This window comes from Vicugna pacos, chromosome 10 (assembly GCF_048564905.1).
Source record: "Vicugna pacos chromosome 10, VicPac4, whole genome shotgun sequence".
NCBI lineage: Eukaryota > Metazoa > Chordata > Mammalia > Artiodactyla > Camelidae > Vicugna > Vicugna pacos.
Window position 1 is genome coordinate 67,932,918 of NC_132996.1, and position 17,309 is coordinate 67,950,226.

Genomic DNA, 17,309 nt, shown 5'->3' on the forward strand with positions numbered 1-17,309 from the left:
GCAGAGGGTCAAATCTGGATGGGTCCTTGATATTATTACAACTAAAGATAATAACCACACCAGGGACCATTTAATGACCGCTTAAGTTGGGCACCAGCTCATGGAATCCTCATAACAACTCTCTGAGGGGATTATCTGCATTTTCAGATGTGTCTAGGGAGGCTTCAAACAACCAGCTAGGTTCTTCTGCTAACAACCCTGCTCTGCCTCCCATTGCCTGGTCAGACCACCACTTTGTTGCTGTGTGACTTTGGTCAAGTTAGTAACCTCTCTGAATCTCAATTTCACTCTCTGTAAATTGGAGATAATCCCTAGTCCCCATTTAATACCCAATCCAATGCAAATAAGTTAGAAAGTGTAAAGTACCTGTAACCAGGACTGGCTCATGGTAAGCCTGGGTTTGCACTATTGCTCCATGTTTCATCAAATTTAAGATGTCATTGATTGTAAAAGTTGCCACTAAGGAAACAAGGAATGCTGCCAGTTAACTGTGTCCCAGGGTGCTTTCATCACTAGAATTTTTATTTTATCCTTCCCCAAGGAGCTCTTTTTGACTTAGACATAGATTCTCTTCATATATAATTCTGATGCACAAAGAAAAAGGAAAATAGAAGCAAAAAAAATTGTTTACGGTGTTCAGAAAACTCCTGCACATTTGGAATCTGACAGAGGTGTGATGTCTGTTTCCCTGCCACTTCCTTCTGTGAGGTGTCAAGGGTTCGGGAGAGCAGCACTCCTCGGAATAGTCCATAAGACAACCAGACAACTGTAAACCCACCAGCAGCCGTCGGAGTCCTAAGCCAGCTTTGTAGGACTGCAGAACAAACTGATGCTGGATTTCTGCTTTGGGAGTGTTGCTGACAAGTCTGGTTCCCCTACCCTGAGGGCTACCACCATTTGGGTCCTGGGGTTAAGAGCGCTCTGCTCTTGTCTCTAGGGTTTTCCTCCAAGCTGCCCTTTCTGCAGAGTTTGATGCTTTTGAAGTGTGGGCACGTGCAGGCCACACCAGCAATGTCAGGACTGCTGCCAGCCAGCCAGCCAGCCAGCAACTCTCCCCTGTAACCTGACTTCAGAGATTTAAATGTGATGAGAAATTAAGTGTCTGGGAATCGATGAAACATGAATAATTTCTGAACTTTACCCTGGCCATGCTTCCAGTGGCCACAGAACCCTTGCACATTCTGCCTCTGCTGCTTGTAATGCCCTTCCTTCTCCCCTACTTTGACTAGTTAATTCAGTCATCCCTCGTCTCAGCTCCATGGTCATCCCTCCACCCCCATGTCTTTCCTGATCATCCCACATAAGTCAAATCCTTTCCCTGTCACTGTGCACAGTACAGATGCAATATTACATTCTGAGTGTGTGTGTGATTTTCTGGGTAGCTGTCTCCCCAGTGTACTGTGCATCCCACGGGGGCAGGAACTACGTGGCTTTTTACTGTATCTCAGTACCCAGCACAGTGTCCTGTACAGAGCTAAGCAGTGAGCAGTAGGGGAACTGGGGTCTCCTGGCCTATTAATCTGCGAGACACATGTGACTGGTCTCTGCACTGAATGGCTTCCCTCTGAGCGTGGATTCCAACCCACTTCTTTTACAGACAGGATACTGAGGGCCTGTGAGGTCACCAAGCCTACAGGACAGATGTCCTGCCTCAGTCCTGTGTATATAAAATATGGGGGAGAGTGTGGTCCAAGGAGGGGTACTCACTTCTGGTGGGGGTTCAGAGGAGACTTGATGTGAGAGGCAGCATCTCCCAGGCTTCATGGGTCAGAAGAGTGGTTTGGGTAAGTCTGAGAAACATCAATGGGAAAAGGAGGCTGGGCAAATCAAAAGATGCCAGTGTAGGCACCAAGACTCATCACGGAAGGCCTGGAGCCCCTTCAGAGGCCCTGGAAGGTGGAAGGCCAAGGTTACCCACTTGGGTTTCAAGTTGGGTAATTGAGGCCCAGAGAGGTGGAGGACTCACCCGCCATGGTCCATTGAGCCAGGAAAGCTGTGGGCCTTGTTCTTGGGTGGCCCTGACTCCACCTTCCCTGGCTAACCTCTGGGCCAGCTCTGCTGGAGATGCTAGGAGGATGCGGAGCGGCGAGGGGGGGCTGAGGCAAGACTCTGGGGGTGCACAGTCCGTCAGCACCCGGAAGGAGGAAGCTGCACAGGGTGTCTGTGGCTGGGCCTGGGATCCCCCAGCCGGGGACTTCCTCTTCCTCTCGGGGCAGGTGTAGCTACCACAGCGGGGACCAACACCCTGACCCTGTCATGGATGGGAGCAAGGGGCCCAGGATCAGAGACTTCCTGAGTGGGAGCCTGGCCACCTGGGTGAGGGGGTAGGGGGAGGGCGGGCAGCGGAGGGGAAGTGAGCAGCAGGGAGGGGCTGGTGTTGGGGTTGGGGGAGAGCGGGGCAGAGCTGGGGCCAGAGGGGAGGGGTGGGCTTAAGGGGGGAATGGAGAAGTCCAGGCAGCTGTGCAGCAGGAAAAGGGGTCCAGACCCTGGGCCACTGGCATTCAGGGAATTGGTGACGAGGGGGCTGCATGGGCTCAGGGGGCAGGTCAGACGGGCTCAGGATTCACTCTGCTGGTGGGGAGCTCCCACCCAGGCCAGCTGACTCCTTTGTGTTCCACAGGCGCTGGGACTAGCCGGACTGGTGGGGGAGGTGGAGGAGCCGGAGGGGGAAGAGGAGGAGGAAGGAGAGGGGCCGCTTTGTCTGGAGAAGAGGTTCTTGCGTCTCAGCGATGGGGCCCTGCTCCTCCGGGTGCTGGGCATCATGTAAGGGGCATCAGAGGATCAGGGGCGGCTGCCAAGGGGTTTAGGGGAGGGAGCTGGGCAGCCTGGTGGGAGGAGCCCGAGGGCGGTGGGCAGAGCCTGGCTTAGGGGAGGTGGGTCCTCAATTACCCCTCCCGCCTATCGCCCCAGTGCCCCCAGGTCTCGAGGGGGCCTGAGAATGCTTAGGGGCCATGATGGTCCTGCAGCCTGGCGGGTGTGGAACATGAACCACCTGTGGGGACGACTGAGGGACTTCTACCAGGTGAGGGGTTGGAAGGGGGAGGTTGAGCCTGGAGCCCCCTGTGGGAAGGCCCCTCTCATATCTCCCACCCCCTCATCCTAGGAGGAGCTGCAGCTGCTGATCCTGTCGCCACCACCAGACCTCCAGACCCTGGGGTTTGACCCCTTCTCAGGTGCTCTCTCCCACTACCCCTTCCTGCTTCTACCCCCTCCCCCTGCCTGTTAACACCTTGTGGCTTGTGCCCTGCAGAGGAGGCGGTGGAGGAGCTGGAAGGCATTCTTAGGCTATTGCTGGGGGCATCAGTGCAGGTGAGTAGGGGAGGAAAGGGGAGGGTCCAGCTTTGGCTGCAGAGGTGGGAGACTCTGGCATCAGCCTCTTCCCCTGCCTCCTTGTCTCCCTTCAGTGTGAGCACCGGGAACTGTTCATCCGACACATCCAGGGCCTCAGCCTGGAGGTCCAGAGTGAGTTGGCTGCTGCCATCCAGGAGGTACAACTTTGGACTCGCACTGCCACTCGGGGACACCCTGCCTCCCCTTCTTTGGCTAAACTGCTCTCTCTGTGCCTCCAGGTGACCCAGCCTGGGGTGGGCGTTGTGCTGGCGCTGGCTGGGCCTGAGCCTGGGGAGCTGGCACCTCCGGAGCTGGAGACGCTGTCCCGGAGCCTGATGGGCATGCTGTTGAGGCTGGCGAGGGAGCGTGATGTGGGGGCCCAGGTAAGGGGCGGCAGGTGGAGGAACAGGAGAACCGTGGTAATCAGGTGTGTGTGGTAGATGGGGACTGGGACCCAGGTACGGGGTTGGGGTGGTAGGTCTTGGGCCAGGAGGGTTGCAGCAGCCAGATCACCTTGCTTTCGGTAGCTGGGGGTCTTGGAATGGGGTACTCCTGACTCTGACCATTGACATTCCACAGCGGCTGGCTGAACTGCTGCTGGAGCGCGAGACGGCCCCCTTGTTGCCAGAGACTCCTGCTAGGACTCCTCCAGAGGGCCCCTCACACCACCTGGCCCTGCAACTGGCCAACGCCAAGGCCCAGCTGCGGCGCCTGCGACAGGAGCTGTGAGTGCTACAGGCTGGGAAGGAGACCTGGGGGGAGGGGTAACAGATTAAGCCTGGATGTGGTCCCAGTCGGGATCAGGCCTACGAAGGGGTCCCCAGACCCCTCCTGTATCCCTTCCCTCCAGGGAGGAGAAAGCCGAGCTGATGCTAGATTCCCAGGCGGAGGTGCAGGGCTTGGAGGCCGAAATTCGAAGGCTCCGCCAGGAGGTGCGCTCTCAGACGCTCCCCGCCATCGCCGCATTCCCTAACCCTCTCCCCGCACTTCCCCCTCCTCTGGCTTCCCCCGACCCGGCTCCTTTCCGTCCTAATCTCTCTGGCTAGCCGCTGGCCGTTCCCAGCTCCGCATCATTTCGCCCAGGCCCAGGCGCTGTCGGGACAGGCCAAGCGAGCCGAGCTGTACAGGGAGGAGGCAGAGGCGTTGCGGGAGCGGGCCGGCCGCCTGCCCCGCCTCCAGGAGGAGCTGCGACGCTGCCGGGAGCGGCTGCAGGCGGCAGAGGCCTGCAAGGGCCAGCTGGAGGTGAGGCGGGAGGCGGGAGGCGGGGCCGCGGGGGCGGGGCGTGGGGGAGGGGCGGGGCCTGCCAGGGAGTGGGTGGGCTATGAGAGGAGAGAATTTGGGCCTAGGCTCGAGAGGGTCTGGCCTTATGGAGGAAACAGTCACCACTAAGAGAAATGGGTGAGGTGGTGTCTGGGGATAGGCCCTCTGGAGGATGGGGCAAATGGAGTGGGTGGGGCTGTAGGTTAGGGTAGGTCCTGGAGAGGAGGGTAGGGCCAGCTGTAGGGGAGGAAGTGTCTGGAGCAATAAGAGATAAGTAGGGTCTAGAAGGATGCCACCTTGGAAGGCAGTTCGTGGGAAGAAGGGGCGGGGCCTGGTGCTAGGGAAGTGGTACCTGGAGAGACCCTGGAGAGGGAGGGGCAGATGGAGGGGAGAGGTCTGGGGTGCAGGGGCAGATGTGGGGGGGGAGCCAGGGTCTGTGGCCTTGGAATGCTTGGGGGTAGCAGCATCACATCGCTGGTTCTCTCTGCTCCCCAACCAGGAGGAGCGGGTGCTCTCCGGCACTCTGGAAGCCTCTAAAGCACTGCTGGAGGAGCAGCTGGAGGCTGCTCAAGAGCGTTGTGCTCGGCTGCATGAGACCCAGAGGGAGAACCTGCTGCTGCGGACCCGGCTGGGTGAGACCCAAGCGGTGAGATTGCCAGAGTGACCCTGGTCTCTCAGTGTACTGTGACTCCCTCTGCCTCGTAACCGCAGTGGCCTCCGGAGTTCCCTGGTGATCCCTGTGACTCCTACTCCCAGTTTCCTCTAGTGACCCTCTAGCCCACACACTTGGTCTGGCCATGGTGAGGAGGGCTTGTCTGACCTTGCCCTCCCTGCAGGAGCTGGACTCTCTGCGGCATCAGGTGGACCAGCTGACAGAGGAGAATGTGGAGCTGGAGTTGGAGCTTCAGCGGAGCCTGGAGCCACCCCCAGGCTCTCCTGGGGAGGGTGAGTGGAGCCCCTGTGGAGGGGTTGGGGTGGGAGGTGTGTTTTCCTGCAGCTACAGTGGGATGGCTTCTGATTTCATGCCCTTCCCCTAGCTGTGTGGGGGTGGGGTTGTATGTGACAAGCCAGGGCTACGGGAGGGGAGGGGTCCTGACTTCATCTCACACACTCCAGCATCCCTGCCAGGAGTGGCCCCCTCTCTGCATGATGAAGTGAGGGAGGCAGAGGCTGGGCGGCTGCGAACCCTGGAGCGGGAGAATCAGGAGCTTCGGGGCCTGCTACAGGTGCTGCAGGGGCAGCCAGGTGGCCAGGTGAGTCCCCTCCCCCAGCCATCAGCAGGTCCTTCCTAGCGTCCTCCTCTGGGATTGACCGTCCCTTTTATGTGGCCTCAGCACCCCCTGCTGGAGGAGCAGAGCGACGACTCCGTGGTTCCAGAGCCAGATTCAGCTCCTCAGACTTGCCTGGCCACAGACCATGGCCCCCAGGGCTTTGTTGGTCAGGCAGCGGATGAAGGCCTCCAGACCTTGGACCTGGCTCCCCTGGCATCTGATTCAGACTCACAGGTGGTGGAGAGGCCCCCACAGACGGCTGCCATCGTTCCTGTAGACCTGATGCTCCAGAAGTCAGACCCTGCCATAGAGGCACAGGACTTCCCGAAGAGGGTTGGCCATGGAGCCTGTCTCCAGACCCCTGTCTCTGTGGCTCTACCTCAGGGTCCAGAGATCAAAATTCAGGCTCAGCTGTCGCTGGGAGTAGAGACTGGGGAGTCGGTGCCCAAGGCCCCAGAGCTGAGACAGGAGGGCCCCGGGAGCAAGCCTGGACTCTCGCAGTTGGAGGAGCAGGAGACCTCAGGCCAGAAGGTGGACCTACTCAATGGGCAAACAGAAGCCAGAGAGCATGAACAGAAGCTGGAGGGGGTGGTCGGGGACTCAGTCCAGCAAAAACCACAGCAGAAGCTGGAAGGGGCTCATGAGGCCCAGGCCTGGGAGGGGCCGATCCCAGGGGAGAGCCTGGCCAGTGTTGTCCCAGAGCAGGATGCCCTCAGGTTGGAGGTGGCGCAGTTGAGGAGAGAGACTGAGGCCCTTCGAGCTGAGCTGGAGGCCCAGGCCCGGAGACTGGAGGCCCGAGGCACCGAGGCTACCCGCCTCTCCGAGGAGCTGGCTCAGGCACAGAGGGCAGAGGCCGAGGCCCACCAGGAGGTAGAGGCCCAGACCGGAGAGCTGGCCCGGCTGCGGGAGGCCTTGGAGGCAGCTGGCCGGGAGCTGGAGGCCGCATCACGGGAGCGAGAGGCACTGGCGGAGGCGCTGGCAGCAACGGGCCGCGAGCGAAGGCTATGGGAGCGAGAGGGGCCCAGACTACGGGCCCGGGCTGAGGCAGCTGAGGAACGGCTACAAGTGCTGGAGAGCGAGAGCTGCCAGCACCTGGAGGAGGCCGAGAGGGAGCGCCGGGAGAGGCAGGTCCTCCAGGAGGTATGTGGGGGCTCACAGCCAGGGTCAGGGTCAGGAAACAGGGTTTCAGGCCAGTTGCTGGGGTTGGGGGTTATTAATTCCATTAGCAGCCACTGAGTGCCCAGCACTGAGCTGGGGCTGGAGACAGAAAGGCAGAGTCCACTCCTGCCTTCCAAAGGCATGGCTGGCCTGGGACAGGGGCAGATGTTCCCTACCTCTGATGGGGTGGCTGCAGGAGGCAGGCATGGAGCTGGACGGCCTGGCCACAAATCCTGGCTCTCTGACTGTGGCGGTTTACTCAGCTCCGCCCCAGTGCCTCTCTCTGTAAAATGGAGGTGCTCTTCGAAGCTGCCTCAGCAGGTCTTTGGGAGACGGGGAAGGAATGGTGTGAAGAGCCTAGTTTACAGTGGGCAAAGGCTCAAGATATGTTAGTTACTGAGGACAAAGTGCTGTGGGAGCCTGTGGAAGGGGGAGCTGATGCCAGAGTTCGGGCAAGGAGGCTTCAGGGAGGATTCTAAGGAATGATCGAGATTTTACTAGGTGGGGAAGCACATTCCATTCAGGAGGAACAGCGTGTGCAAAGACTTGAAGGCATTAGAGATGTTCAGGGGCCCAGGACACATGGGAGGAAAGTGGAGAGTTGCATTGGGCCAGCTTTGTGGGTGTCAGTACTCCATCCCCAGGCAGGGAAATTCACCCAAGGGTGTAGGCAGACCTGTGTGAGGCTGGGGTTGAAGAGGGTCATCTTGGGGGATGACCTGGCCCCATTAGGAGGCAGTGCCAGTGGTCCAGGTGGTAGGTGAGGCTGGCTGGGGCTGGGACTGGCAGTGAAGGAGAGAGAAGACTTGGAAACCCTACTATTCATTCATTCAAGTGTGTTTCCAGGTGACTTCTTGGCACCAGGCCCTGTACCAGCAGCCAGTGCACCTATCCTCCAGGAGATGCTCAATCTGGGGTGGAGACAGGACTGGGCAGGGAGTCAAGGGGGTCCAGGAAGCACACTGGACTCCAACTGGGACATATAAGGGAAGGCTTCCTGGAGGAGGGGAGAGAATGAATTACAGTGAGCCGGGAGGAGGTGAAGTTTGGAGAGGTGGAGTGTGAGGTGGGTTGTGGAGGGAGGTGAGACTGAGACTTCCTTAAGGAGGTTTCCTGTTGGGCAGGGCTTTGTCTTCCTTCCAAGCAAAGGAAGGAGTTGCAGCTGTTTCCTTGAGGGCAGCAGGGAGTCACTGGAGGGTTTAAAGTGAGCAGAGCAGTCAGGTCTGCGGGTCTGGAGGCTCCTCAGGGAAAGCAGAGGAGCCCATGAAGCCATGGGAAGTGGGGTTGGGCCAGTGGGGCCCAGTGCTGGGTGGAGGGTGTGCTGCAGATGAGGAATGAAATCTTCCCGCTGGGCAGTTTAGTTTCATCCCTGTTGCACAGACGAGGACACTGAGATTCAGAGAGGAGAAGTAATTTGCTCTGAGACCCCTCTCAATGGAGAGAAGTAGGGAACACGCTGTTTGCTTGGCCTGGGGTCGGGATCGTGGAGGGGAAGCCTCGGAAATGTGAAAATAGGAGGTGTAACCGATGAGATGGTAAGGCCGAGGGGCTGTCTCTGGGGTCCACTCTCTAGGAGGTGACTGAGATGCTGTCAGACAGACTTGGGTTATAGCCCAGACCCCCTACTTATCAGCTGTGTGGTGTGGGGCCAGTTACTTAACCTCTCTGAGTCTCGGGTTCCTTACCTGTAAAACCAGAGTAAAAACAATACTTGCATCCCAGGATCCTGTAAGATAATGAGTGTAGAGAGCTTGGCACTCAGTATGGACAGGGAGTGCCAGCAAGTGGGCAGCGAAGTGAGGGTAGGGCTGGCTGGCTGGAAGAGCCGGCTCCAAGGACCAAGAGGGTGGAAGAAGCTGAGGACAAAGGGAAATCTGGGGAGATTTCCTGGTGGAGCAGTTCCTGGTGACAATGATGTGATGCAGGAGGAGGTGCTGCCCAGAGGCAGGGAGGCCAGGGAAGCAGGGCGAAGAAGGTTGTCTCCAAGTGGGGGTTGTCCAAGTGGAGGGCCAGAGGCACAGTGGGTGGGGCACCGAGGGCTGTGGCTGGGGCCAGAAGGGGCAGGGCAGGGGTCTGGCCCAAGATGCAAGTCTTCATCTGCACGACAGTTCTTCCTACTCTCCACTTCGGACTCTGGTGGCTGCTGGCCGCAGGCAGCAGGGCCTCTTGGACTTTTAGTTTTTCAGTAAGAGGCAGTGCCCAGGGATACCTGGAAGAGCAGTGGCTCGGGGGTGGGCAGGGTGGGGTTGCTAAGCCAGGGAGACCAGAGCAAAAGTTGGTAGATGTTTCCGAGGGCAGGATTTGGGGGGGGGCGGCTGGTCATAGTTGGCCATTCCCCATGGTTTCATCCTGCCAGGGCCCCCCGTACCTGTACCTTGGAATGGTTTGACCTACCTCTTTCTGGGGCCCACAGGCCAGAGTGGGTCTCCCACCCACTTCTGCAATGGTATGGCCCAACCGCCGCAGGCGGCCTGGCCCTCAGCATCCCGGCCCTCCCCCTCCCATCCCCCACTGTGGTTAGGCCTCGCCTTCACCAAGTTCCTGCCCTCTGTGGCCATCCCCTGTGGCTGAGGGTGCTCTGCAGACCCACCTCCTCCGAGCCTGTCTTTCCTTTATATGGCCCGTGTGGCCTCAGCACGTAGGGCGCGTCCAGCTGTCACTGGGCACATGAGGAACCATGGGCTCAGAGAGGTGAAAATACTTGTCCAGCGAGTGTCTCTGACTCCTGGCCCAGGCGCCTCCCTCACACCCCAGCAGGCTTACAATCCCTACCTCTTTCCTAGCACTCTGCCAGGTGACCAGGCTTTGCTCCCACTACAGATGGTGGAGTAGAGGCCCAAAGGGTTTAAAGATCTTTGCTCAGGGTGACAGAGCAAGGACAGAAAGCCCAGTCTCCTGACTCTCAGGCCTGGGTGAGGGTTGTGATCTGCCTTTCTGGTCCTGAGCCTGCTCCACCTACCCTCAGGAGCTAGAGAAGGCCGTGGTGCGGAGCCAGGAGCTGGGGGCCCGGCTGGAGCGTCTGCAGAATGAGCTGGAACAGGCGGCTCTGGAGCGTGAGGAATTTCTGCGGGAACAAGAGTTCCAGCAGCAGAGGTGGGACATTGCCTGTGGGGCAGAGAAGGGCAGACCAGGACTCGGGGAAGAGTCAGTGCCAAGATCCCTCCTGGCAGGTACCAGGGCCTGGAGCAGCGGTTGGAAGCTGAGCTGCAGGCAGCAGCCACTAGCAAGGAGGAGGCACTGACGGCGCTCAAAAGGAGGGCCCAGCAGCTGGAGGAGGAACTGTTCCAGGTGAGGCTGCCACTGCTCTGGTTGCTGGGGCCTCGCCACCCCCACCCCCCTAATCCTGCATGCAGATGTTCAGACTTAGCAGGCTCTGTCCCTCCAGTGCCCCCTCTGGTCTTGCCCCTCAATTCTTGGCCAGTTGCTTGCCTTGCGCCCTGCCTTTGGGGGGCTGTAGGAGGGAGCACTGTGCTGGGAGTTAGGCAGCTCTGCCAGGCCGTGTGGCCTCATCCGAGCCTTGTCTTCCCACTTCCTCAAACGGACAGAGCCTGGTGGCTTTGTTCCGAGGCGACGGCTGGGACTCTCTTGCTCAAGCCCCACCACTTCCTGAGCTTGATGACTGTTCTCCTAAGTCAGTGATTGTTTCTGATGCCCTGTGCTGTGTGTGGGCTCAGTGCTCAGCACTGGTGTGATATGGGGCCCGATGTCAGGTCACCGCCCCCGGGAGCTCGCTGTCCACCTGGGACAGAGGCAAGAACACAGATGACTGTAGCCAGTGGGCCCCCAGCAGACCGCCTAGCTGGCACGTGTGGGACTGATCAGGGGAGGTTTTCTGGAGAAAGCGGTGTTGAGACTGGGGCCCAGAGGAAGAGTGGGATGCGCAGAGGCAGCTGCACGGGCAGAGGCCGAGCTCTGCTGCAGAACCGGGAGAGGATGAGAAGGCAGGATGGTGGGTGATGGAGCTGCAGGATCCATGGGCAGGGAGAGTGTGATGGGGGAGGCTGGGCTGCCAAAGTGGGTAAGGGTCCACTGTGCGATCCCCAAGCCACCGCCACTCCCCGGAGTGACCTCCCAGGGCCTCTCCTTGCAGCTGCGCCAGGGCCCTGCGGGGCTGGAGCCCGAGGAGCAGGCTGAGCCCAGGGTCACAGAGGCCCAGAGCATGCGGCTCATTGAGGTGGAGCGCAGTGTGAGTGTTGGACCGTGGTGGGTATGGGGCTGGGAGGTGTGCCCCAGAGGTCTGGTGCCTGCTAACCCGGCTCCCCTCCCCTCCCGGCAGAATGCCACGCTGACAGCCGAGAAGGCGGCTCTGCAGGGGCAGCTGCAGCACCTGGAGGGACAGCTGGGAAGCCTGCAGGGGCGCGCCCAGGAGCTGCTGCTGCAGACTCAGCGGGCACAGGAGCACAGCAGCCGCCTGCAGGTGGGTGACGGCCTGCCCCCTGCCCTGTCCCTGCCCACTTCCACTTGCCCCTTCCCCCGACCCTGCCACCTTCCCCTGTTCCTACCCTGCTGCCTGCCTCTAGCCCTCATGTTAGTACCCATTTCGCCCCACCTGCAGCACTCTCCTCCATAGTCTGCCATCAGTCCTCCTGATTCCCTGTCCCGACCCCCGCCCCATCTGTCCCATCCCTGCCTTGTGTCTCTTGCCCTCCCCTCCACGGCTGCCTCTGCCTTCGGCTCCCTGCACAACTCTTTCTCCTTTCCTCTGCCCTGCCGTCTCCCTTTTGCCTCTGTCCCTTACCCACTTTCCTGTCTGGGATGCCATGCCAGTAGCCCTTGCTCCCATCTCCGACTTAGGCTGAGAAGTCTATACTGGAGATGCAGGGCCAGGAGCTGCACAGAAAGCTAGGGGTGCTGGAAGAGGAGGTACGGGTGGCGAGGCACTCCCAGGAGGAGACCCGTGGGCAGCAGCAGGCCCTGCTTCGGGACCATGAGGCCCTGGCACAGCTACAGCGGCGGCAGGAGGCTGAGCTAGAGGGACTGCTGGCCCGGCACCGTGACCTCAAGACCAACATGCGGGCACTGGAGCTGGCCCACCGGGAGCTGCAGGGCCGGTGAGCCTCCTCTAAACACCCAGCTCCTCTCTGGGCACCCCGTGTCTGCCCAGAGCAGGTTCCTCGGGCAGGTCTGATGCCACCAGGGAAACACCACCACCAGCAGACCCACCTCCACTGCTGTGTGTGTCTAGGCTTTCTGTACTTCTGGGGTGGGCTCACCCTGGGGCTCATTGGTAGTTGGGAGTGGTGGGCGCCTGATACAGCAGTCTGCCCTGTGGCTTTGCCTTGGGGCCTGTGCTTAGGAGGTGGCAGACCTCCTTGTCCAGGTGGTCCAGCTGCCTGCTTGCCCTGGCCCCTTCTCTGCGGCCCTCTCAGCCCCTTGTTCATCGCAGGCATGAGCAGCTGCAGGTCCAGAGGGCCAACGTGGAGGCGCAGGAGGTGGCCCTACTGGCGGAGCGCGAACGCCTGATGCAGGATGGACATCGGCAACGGGGCTTGGAGGAGGAACTGCGGAGGCTGCAGAGTGAGCATGACAGGTACCAGCCCTGGCAGAGCCCTCCCGTCTTGGGCCAGTTTTCAGTGTTCCCATCTGTGAAGTGGGTTAGTAGTGAGTTAGGCACTGTCCCTGTGGGGTCCTGCTTTGCCTCTTCTCCCCGTCATGGCTCTCTTGGCCCTCATAAGGGGTCTGGCGGGGGAGAAGTCCCCTTGGAGAGCAGCTCTCCTGGCCTCTGCAGAGCTCAGATGTTGCTGGCGGAGGTTTCAAGGGAGCGAGGGGAGCTGCAGGGCGAACGCGGGGAGCTGCGGAGCCGGCTGGCACGGCTGGAGCTGGAGCGGGCACAGCTGGAGGCGCAGAGCCAGCGACTGCGCGAGTCCAACCAGCAGCTGGACCTGAGCGCCTGCCGGCTGACCACCCAGTGTGAGGTGTGGTGAGGGGTGGATGGTGACAGGGGTCCGGGTTAGGGGGGCAGGGAATGGAGAGAGCTTGGAGGGAGTGGAAGGCGACCACCCTCAGCCCCTTCAAGCCTCTTGCTTCTCCTGCCGCCTGCCCCTGACAGCTGTTGACAGAGCTCCGGAGCGCCCAGGAAGAGGAAAACCGGCAGCTGCTGGCTGAGGTGCAGGCGCTGAGCCGGGAGAACCGGGAGCTCCTGGAGCGCAGCCTGGAGAGCCGGGACCACCTGCACCGCGAGCAGCGCGAGTACCTGTGAGAGGCTGCACTTGGGCCCGTGTGGCTGCCCCTTGGGTTGTTTATGGGGAGATCCTCATGGAGGGCCTGGGAAAGGGGGCGGTTGACCACCCAGGGGCTCTAAGGCAGCAACGGTTTATCAGTCTCTTCTCGGGTATGTCAGTGTGTTAACCGGCAGGGTTGTACCAGTGTGTACCGCGTGCTCGGGCCCAGGCCTCAAGTCCACCTTCTCCCTCCCCATCCTCCCAGAGACCAGCTCAACGCCCTGCGCCGAGAGAAACAGAAGCTGGTGGAGAAGATTATGGACCAGTACCGTGTGCTGGAGCCTGGGCCCCTGCCCCGGACAAAGTGAGCAGTCCCTCCTGACCCCATCTAGCCCCTGCCCTGCCCTCTGACCCCTGGCTCAGCTCAGGTCCAGGCCCCACGGAGGGTTTGCCTGGCCTTTGCCATCCCCGACATGGCCCTCTTGTCCCTTCTTCCTCCCTGGCCTGACCCCCTTTTGTGCCCTCTTGCCCCCAGGAAGGGTAGCTGGCTGGCAGACAAGGTGAAGAGGCTGATGCGGCCCCGGCGGGAGGGGGGCCCCCATGGGGGGCCGCGCCTGGGGGCCGATGGGGCTGGCAGCACCGAGAGCCTGGGGGGCCCCCCAGAGACGGAACTCTCCGAGGGCAGGGAGGCGGATGGGACAGGTGGGTCTGGGGGCCAGGTGATCAAGATGCTCCCTGCTGGTGCCCCCTCCCTGCCTTTCCCCAGGGCTTGCCAGTGCTTCTTGTTTCTACTTTCTGTGTGACTTGCACACATGCCTCCTGTTGGCCTTTCCTACTGCAACTTCCCCCCACCCCCACTAGATGGTTCCAGTGGCTCTTTGCCCTGCATCCCTGCTGCATCCCTCTCGGCTGGCACCTCCCTCCTGCCTGCGCTGCCACCCACCCAATCCTGCCCATCCACAGCAGTGCCTAGGACCTCGGAGCAGCAGGGGACTTTAGTGAGAGGTCATTTATCCCAGTCAGCAGAAGAGGAAACCGAGGCCCAGGGAGGGGAAGCGCCTTGCCCAAGGTCACACAGTGAGTTAGTGTCAGAGCCAGCAAGGGTCCAGCCTCCTGTCGCCACCCTCATCCACCACCACCCTCCTCCCACAGCCCCCTCTCCCCTGCAGCCCCTTTGCAGCTTCTCCTTGCTGGCCCCTCCACTCTGCCCAGCCCTGCCCTGCACTGCTCTGATACCCTCCCTGCCTGTGCCTCTCATAGGGTCCCCTTCACCGGCACCCATGCGCCGGGCCCAGAGCTCCCTCTGCCTGCAGGATGAGACTCTGGCAGGTGGGCAGCGGCGGAAACTCAGCTCAAGATTCCCTGTGGGGCGAAGCTCTGAGTCATTCAGCCCTGGGGACACCCCCCGGCAGCGATTCCGACAGCGGCGTCCAGGCCCGCTGGGGGCACCCAGCTCCCACAGCAAAGGTGAGGGAGAAGGGTCCCTGACCCCATTAGCCCCCCAGCTCCCTGTGGACCCATCAGCTCCTTGGGGGAGGGGGCTTCCCTCCTGTCTCCTGGGTCTCCCCACAAGCCCTGTACACCTCTGTCCTGGTCCTGGTCCTCATGGCCCAGTGGCCTCCCTGTACCCTCTAGGATCTGGCGTGGAATGGGATGGCTCTGTCAAGACCCTGGTGGAACACGAAGCAGATGCCAACCGAGAGGGTGAGTGGGGGCCTAGGAGGGAGTGTGGGAGTACTTGCCCCACCCTGGGCTCCTGACAGGCCTCATTGGCCCATTCATTCATTTGACAGGGAAATTTTACTAAGTGCCAGGTGATGTGCTAGCTGGGAATAAAGCAGGGAACATTCTGGTATGTGGAGGTGGGAGACAGTAAATAATATGCACAAAAATAATAATTATCTACAGCAGCTCTGTCCAATAAAAATATGTGAGCTCCATGTGTGATTTAAAATTTTCTAGCTTCATCAGAAAAAGTAAAGAGACATGTAAAATTAATTTCAATCACATATTTTGTTTAACTCAGTATGCCTATATTGTTATCACTTCAACATGTAATCCCTGTAAAAAACCTTTAATGAGATATTTTATACTCTTTTTTCTCACACTAAGTCTCTGAAGTCCAGTGGTATTTTACACCCAAGCCCATAACAGTTCAGACCAGCCACATGTCACGCACTCAGTCCCGTACTGGGCAGCTCAGCCTTAGTATAGTAGGAGCTGATAATGTTCTGAGAAAGAAGAGGGAGAGGGAGATCAGGAGCATTGGGTGGTGGTGCAGGGGTGGGGGGCGCGCAATTTTAATTCTGGTGCTCGGGACAGGCCTCAGAGAGGAGGTGAAGTTGAAGCAAAGACTTGGAGGTGAGAGTCTGTCATGTCAGCATATCTGGGGAATGGCAATCCAGACAGAGGGAACAGCCAAAGCGAAGGCCTGGCATGTTCAAGGCCTGGCGAGGCGTCTGGGAGTCCCCCGGGGAGCGAGCCTGAGCTGAGCCTTTCCCTCCAGGCCTCGAGGTGCAGGAACCGGAGAAACGTCCTCTCGCCCCTTCCCTCAGCCAGTGAAACTGCGTGGACGGGGAGATTGGGAGTGGAGTCTTCTCGACACTGGAGTCTCAGTGGGGGCCCCAGGCAGCCCAGGAATTTCGGGAGGCAGGGCACTCGTGGCGAGTCCTTGGACACGGAAGCTTGGGCCCCCAGATCCTCCACAGCCTGCGCTGGGGCCCTGAGATGGAGCAGGGATGAGTTTGTGGACAGGGGGGATGGCTGGCCCCCACCAACAGCTCCTGGCTGGGGCTCTGGCTCTGCTGTGCAGCCCTCGCTGCCAAGGCGGTCTCTGGGGAACCCCCCAGCTGAAGGAGGCAGTCAGGAGTGGGCAAGAGAGCCCCCTGCCTGGTCCAGGCAAGGAGCCAAGGACCATTCCCTGGGGATTGTGTCCTGGGCCCATCTCTGAGCCTTAGCTGGAATGTGAGGGAGCCGAGAATAAAGCCGAGAATAAAGCTGGGATGCCACACCTGAATCTGTGCTGTGTCTACCAGTCGCATCCAGGAGCCACTAGGTGCCAAGGACACATGTGGCTGGAGTCCTTCTCTGCTGGCAGGGGTCTGTGGCCATTGACTTCCTTGCCCCCTTGCCTGGATGTCCCAGTTGGGAGGGGAGGGGCAGGGGTTCCAGGTAGTCAGCAGTGGGTGGGGTCTGAGTCTGGGCTCAGCCTTTGCTTTGAAAGGTGGGGCCTGGGCTCTTGGGTGTAGAGCAGTAAAATATCCAGAGGGCTGCCCCCACCCCCTCCCTATACCCTCTTCTCTCCTTTTACTTCTTCCTGCCTCCGTATCCTCTCTCACCACCCCTTTGGGACTGAGCCCCTCCCCAGGGAGTTTGCAGCCCTTGGGGTGTCACCTAGTACCAGGGGCTGTTTTGGAGGGACACAAGAAGTGGGAAAGACACTGGGGTCTCTGACCAGGGCCTCTAGGATGACACCAGGAAGGGGGCAATTAGCCAGGGTGACAGGACGTGAGTCAAGCCACCTGGGGCCGCCAAGGGTAGGGTGGGGCTGCCTGGCTGAGGTGAGGCAGCCTGAATATGGGGGTGGCAAGAGCTGGGAGGGGTGGCCAGGCCAGCCTCCCCATGGTGACCTACTGCAGCCTGACTCACAGGGTTTCCACAGCCCCTCCTTGGAGATAACCCACTGCTCTGCCCCCCTCCTGAGCTTCTGAGGCTGGTGGGGTGGCAGCAGACCCCCTGGCCTCTGGCCAGGCTGAGCAGCTGGAAGCCCCCTTCTATAGGCCTTCAGGGTGGGGGCTCTGATGGCTGTCCCACCCTGTTGGTGGCCCCTGTCAATTGCCAGGGAGGGGGACAAGGCTCTGAATGACAGGCTGGCCATGGGCTCTGGGCCTGACAGGGAGAGGAGGCCGCCATTGACACAACTTTGAGGTCTGCTCTGTGCCAGGCTTGGGGACCACGGGGCAGGACCTCGTGAGGGGTGTGTGGCGCTGGGTAGGCTGCGAACGGTGGCTGAGGGCTGAGGTGCTTTTACAGTTCTGCTTTAAGGAGATTCAGTCAGAAAATCCACCACGGGGTCGGGCTGGGCTCCCTCTCAGTGCCCCTGTAGGTGTTCCTCTGGGTAGGGGGAGCC

The 17,309-nt window shown here is 60.2% G+C and overlaps 1 protein-coding gene and 2 long non-coding RNA genes across 6 annotated transcripts; 1 reads left to right on the plus strand and 2 right to left on the minus strand.

Moving 5' to 3' along the window:
- Positions 1–606: 606 nt before the first annotated feature.
- LOC140698818 (uncharacterized) lies at positions 607–2,082 on the minus strand. The gene is made up of 3 exons (XR_012076794.1): positions 1,967–2,082; positions 1,708–1,790; positions 607–814 (listed from the first exon to the last, which is right to left on the minus strand). It is a non-coding gene; the product is annotated as an uncharacterized lncRNA (long non-coding RNA).
- Positions 2,083–2,145: 63 nt separating this feature from the next.
- Positions 2,146–16,196, plus strand: CCDC88B (coiled-coil domain containing 88B). Of its 4 annotated transcripts, none has more exons than XM_072970211.1 (28): positions 2,147–2,316; positions 2,621–2,763; positions 2,911–3,022; positions 3,104–3,173; positions 3,251–3,309; positions 3,405–3,488; positions 3,570–3,713; positions 3,910–4,055; positions 4,181–4,262; positions 4,414–4,572; positions 5,090–5,236; positions 5,427–5,535; positions 5,707–5,843; positions 5,925–7,001; positions 9,985–10,112; positions 10,190–10,307; positions 11,110–11,205; positions 11,296–11,436; positions 11,814–12,070; positions 12,406–12,549; positions 12,748–12,934; positions 13,069–13,214; positions 13,446–13,544; positions 13,716–13,882; positions 14,042–14,257; positions 14,441–14,647; positions 14,816–14,884; positions 15,687–15,881. In XM_072970211.1, the coding sequence occupies exons 1-28, from the start codon at positions 2,257–2,259 to the stop codon at positions 15,740–15,742; spliced, it is 4,560 nt and encodes a 1,519-aa protein (XP_072826312.1). In that variant the 5' UTR covers positions 2,147–2,256; the 3' UTR covers positions 15,743–15,881. The 4 variants fall into 4 exon arrangements, with proteins under 4 accessions (XP_072826316.1, XP_072826312.1, XP_072826314.1 ...); XM_072970213.1 differs by having other exon boundaries at positions 2,148–2,316; positions 14,144–14,257; XM_072970214.1 differs by lacking the exon at positions 14,042–14,257 and having other exon boundaries at positions 2,150–2,316; positions 15,687–16,196.
- Positions 7,060–9,521, minus strand: LOC140698817 (uncharacterized). The gene is made up of 2 exons (XR_012076793.1): positions 8,705–9,521; positions 7,060–8,408 (listed from the first exon to the last, which is right to left on the minus strand). It is a non-coding gene; the product is annotated as an uncharacterized lncRNA (long non-coding RNA).
- Positions 16,197–17,309: the final 1,113 nt, after the last annotated feature.

Excerpts from the sequence above, each read along its gene's own strand:
- CCDC88B (XM_072970211.1), top strand. The coding sequence starts at position 2,257 with ATGGATGGGAGCAAGGGGCCCAGGATCAGAGACTTCCTGAGTGGGAGC. Across the intron at positions 10,308-11,109 it reads TGGAGGAGGAACTGTTCCAG|CTGCGCCAGGGCCCTGCGGG; the intron begins GTGAGGCTGCCA and ends CTCTCCTTGCAG. Across the intron at positions 14,258-14,440 it reads GCCTTGCCCAAGGTCACACA|GGTCCCCTTCACCGGCACCC; the intron begins GTGAGTTAGTGT and ends TGCCTCTCATAG.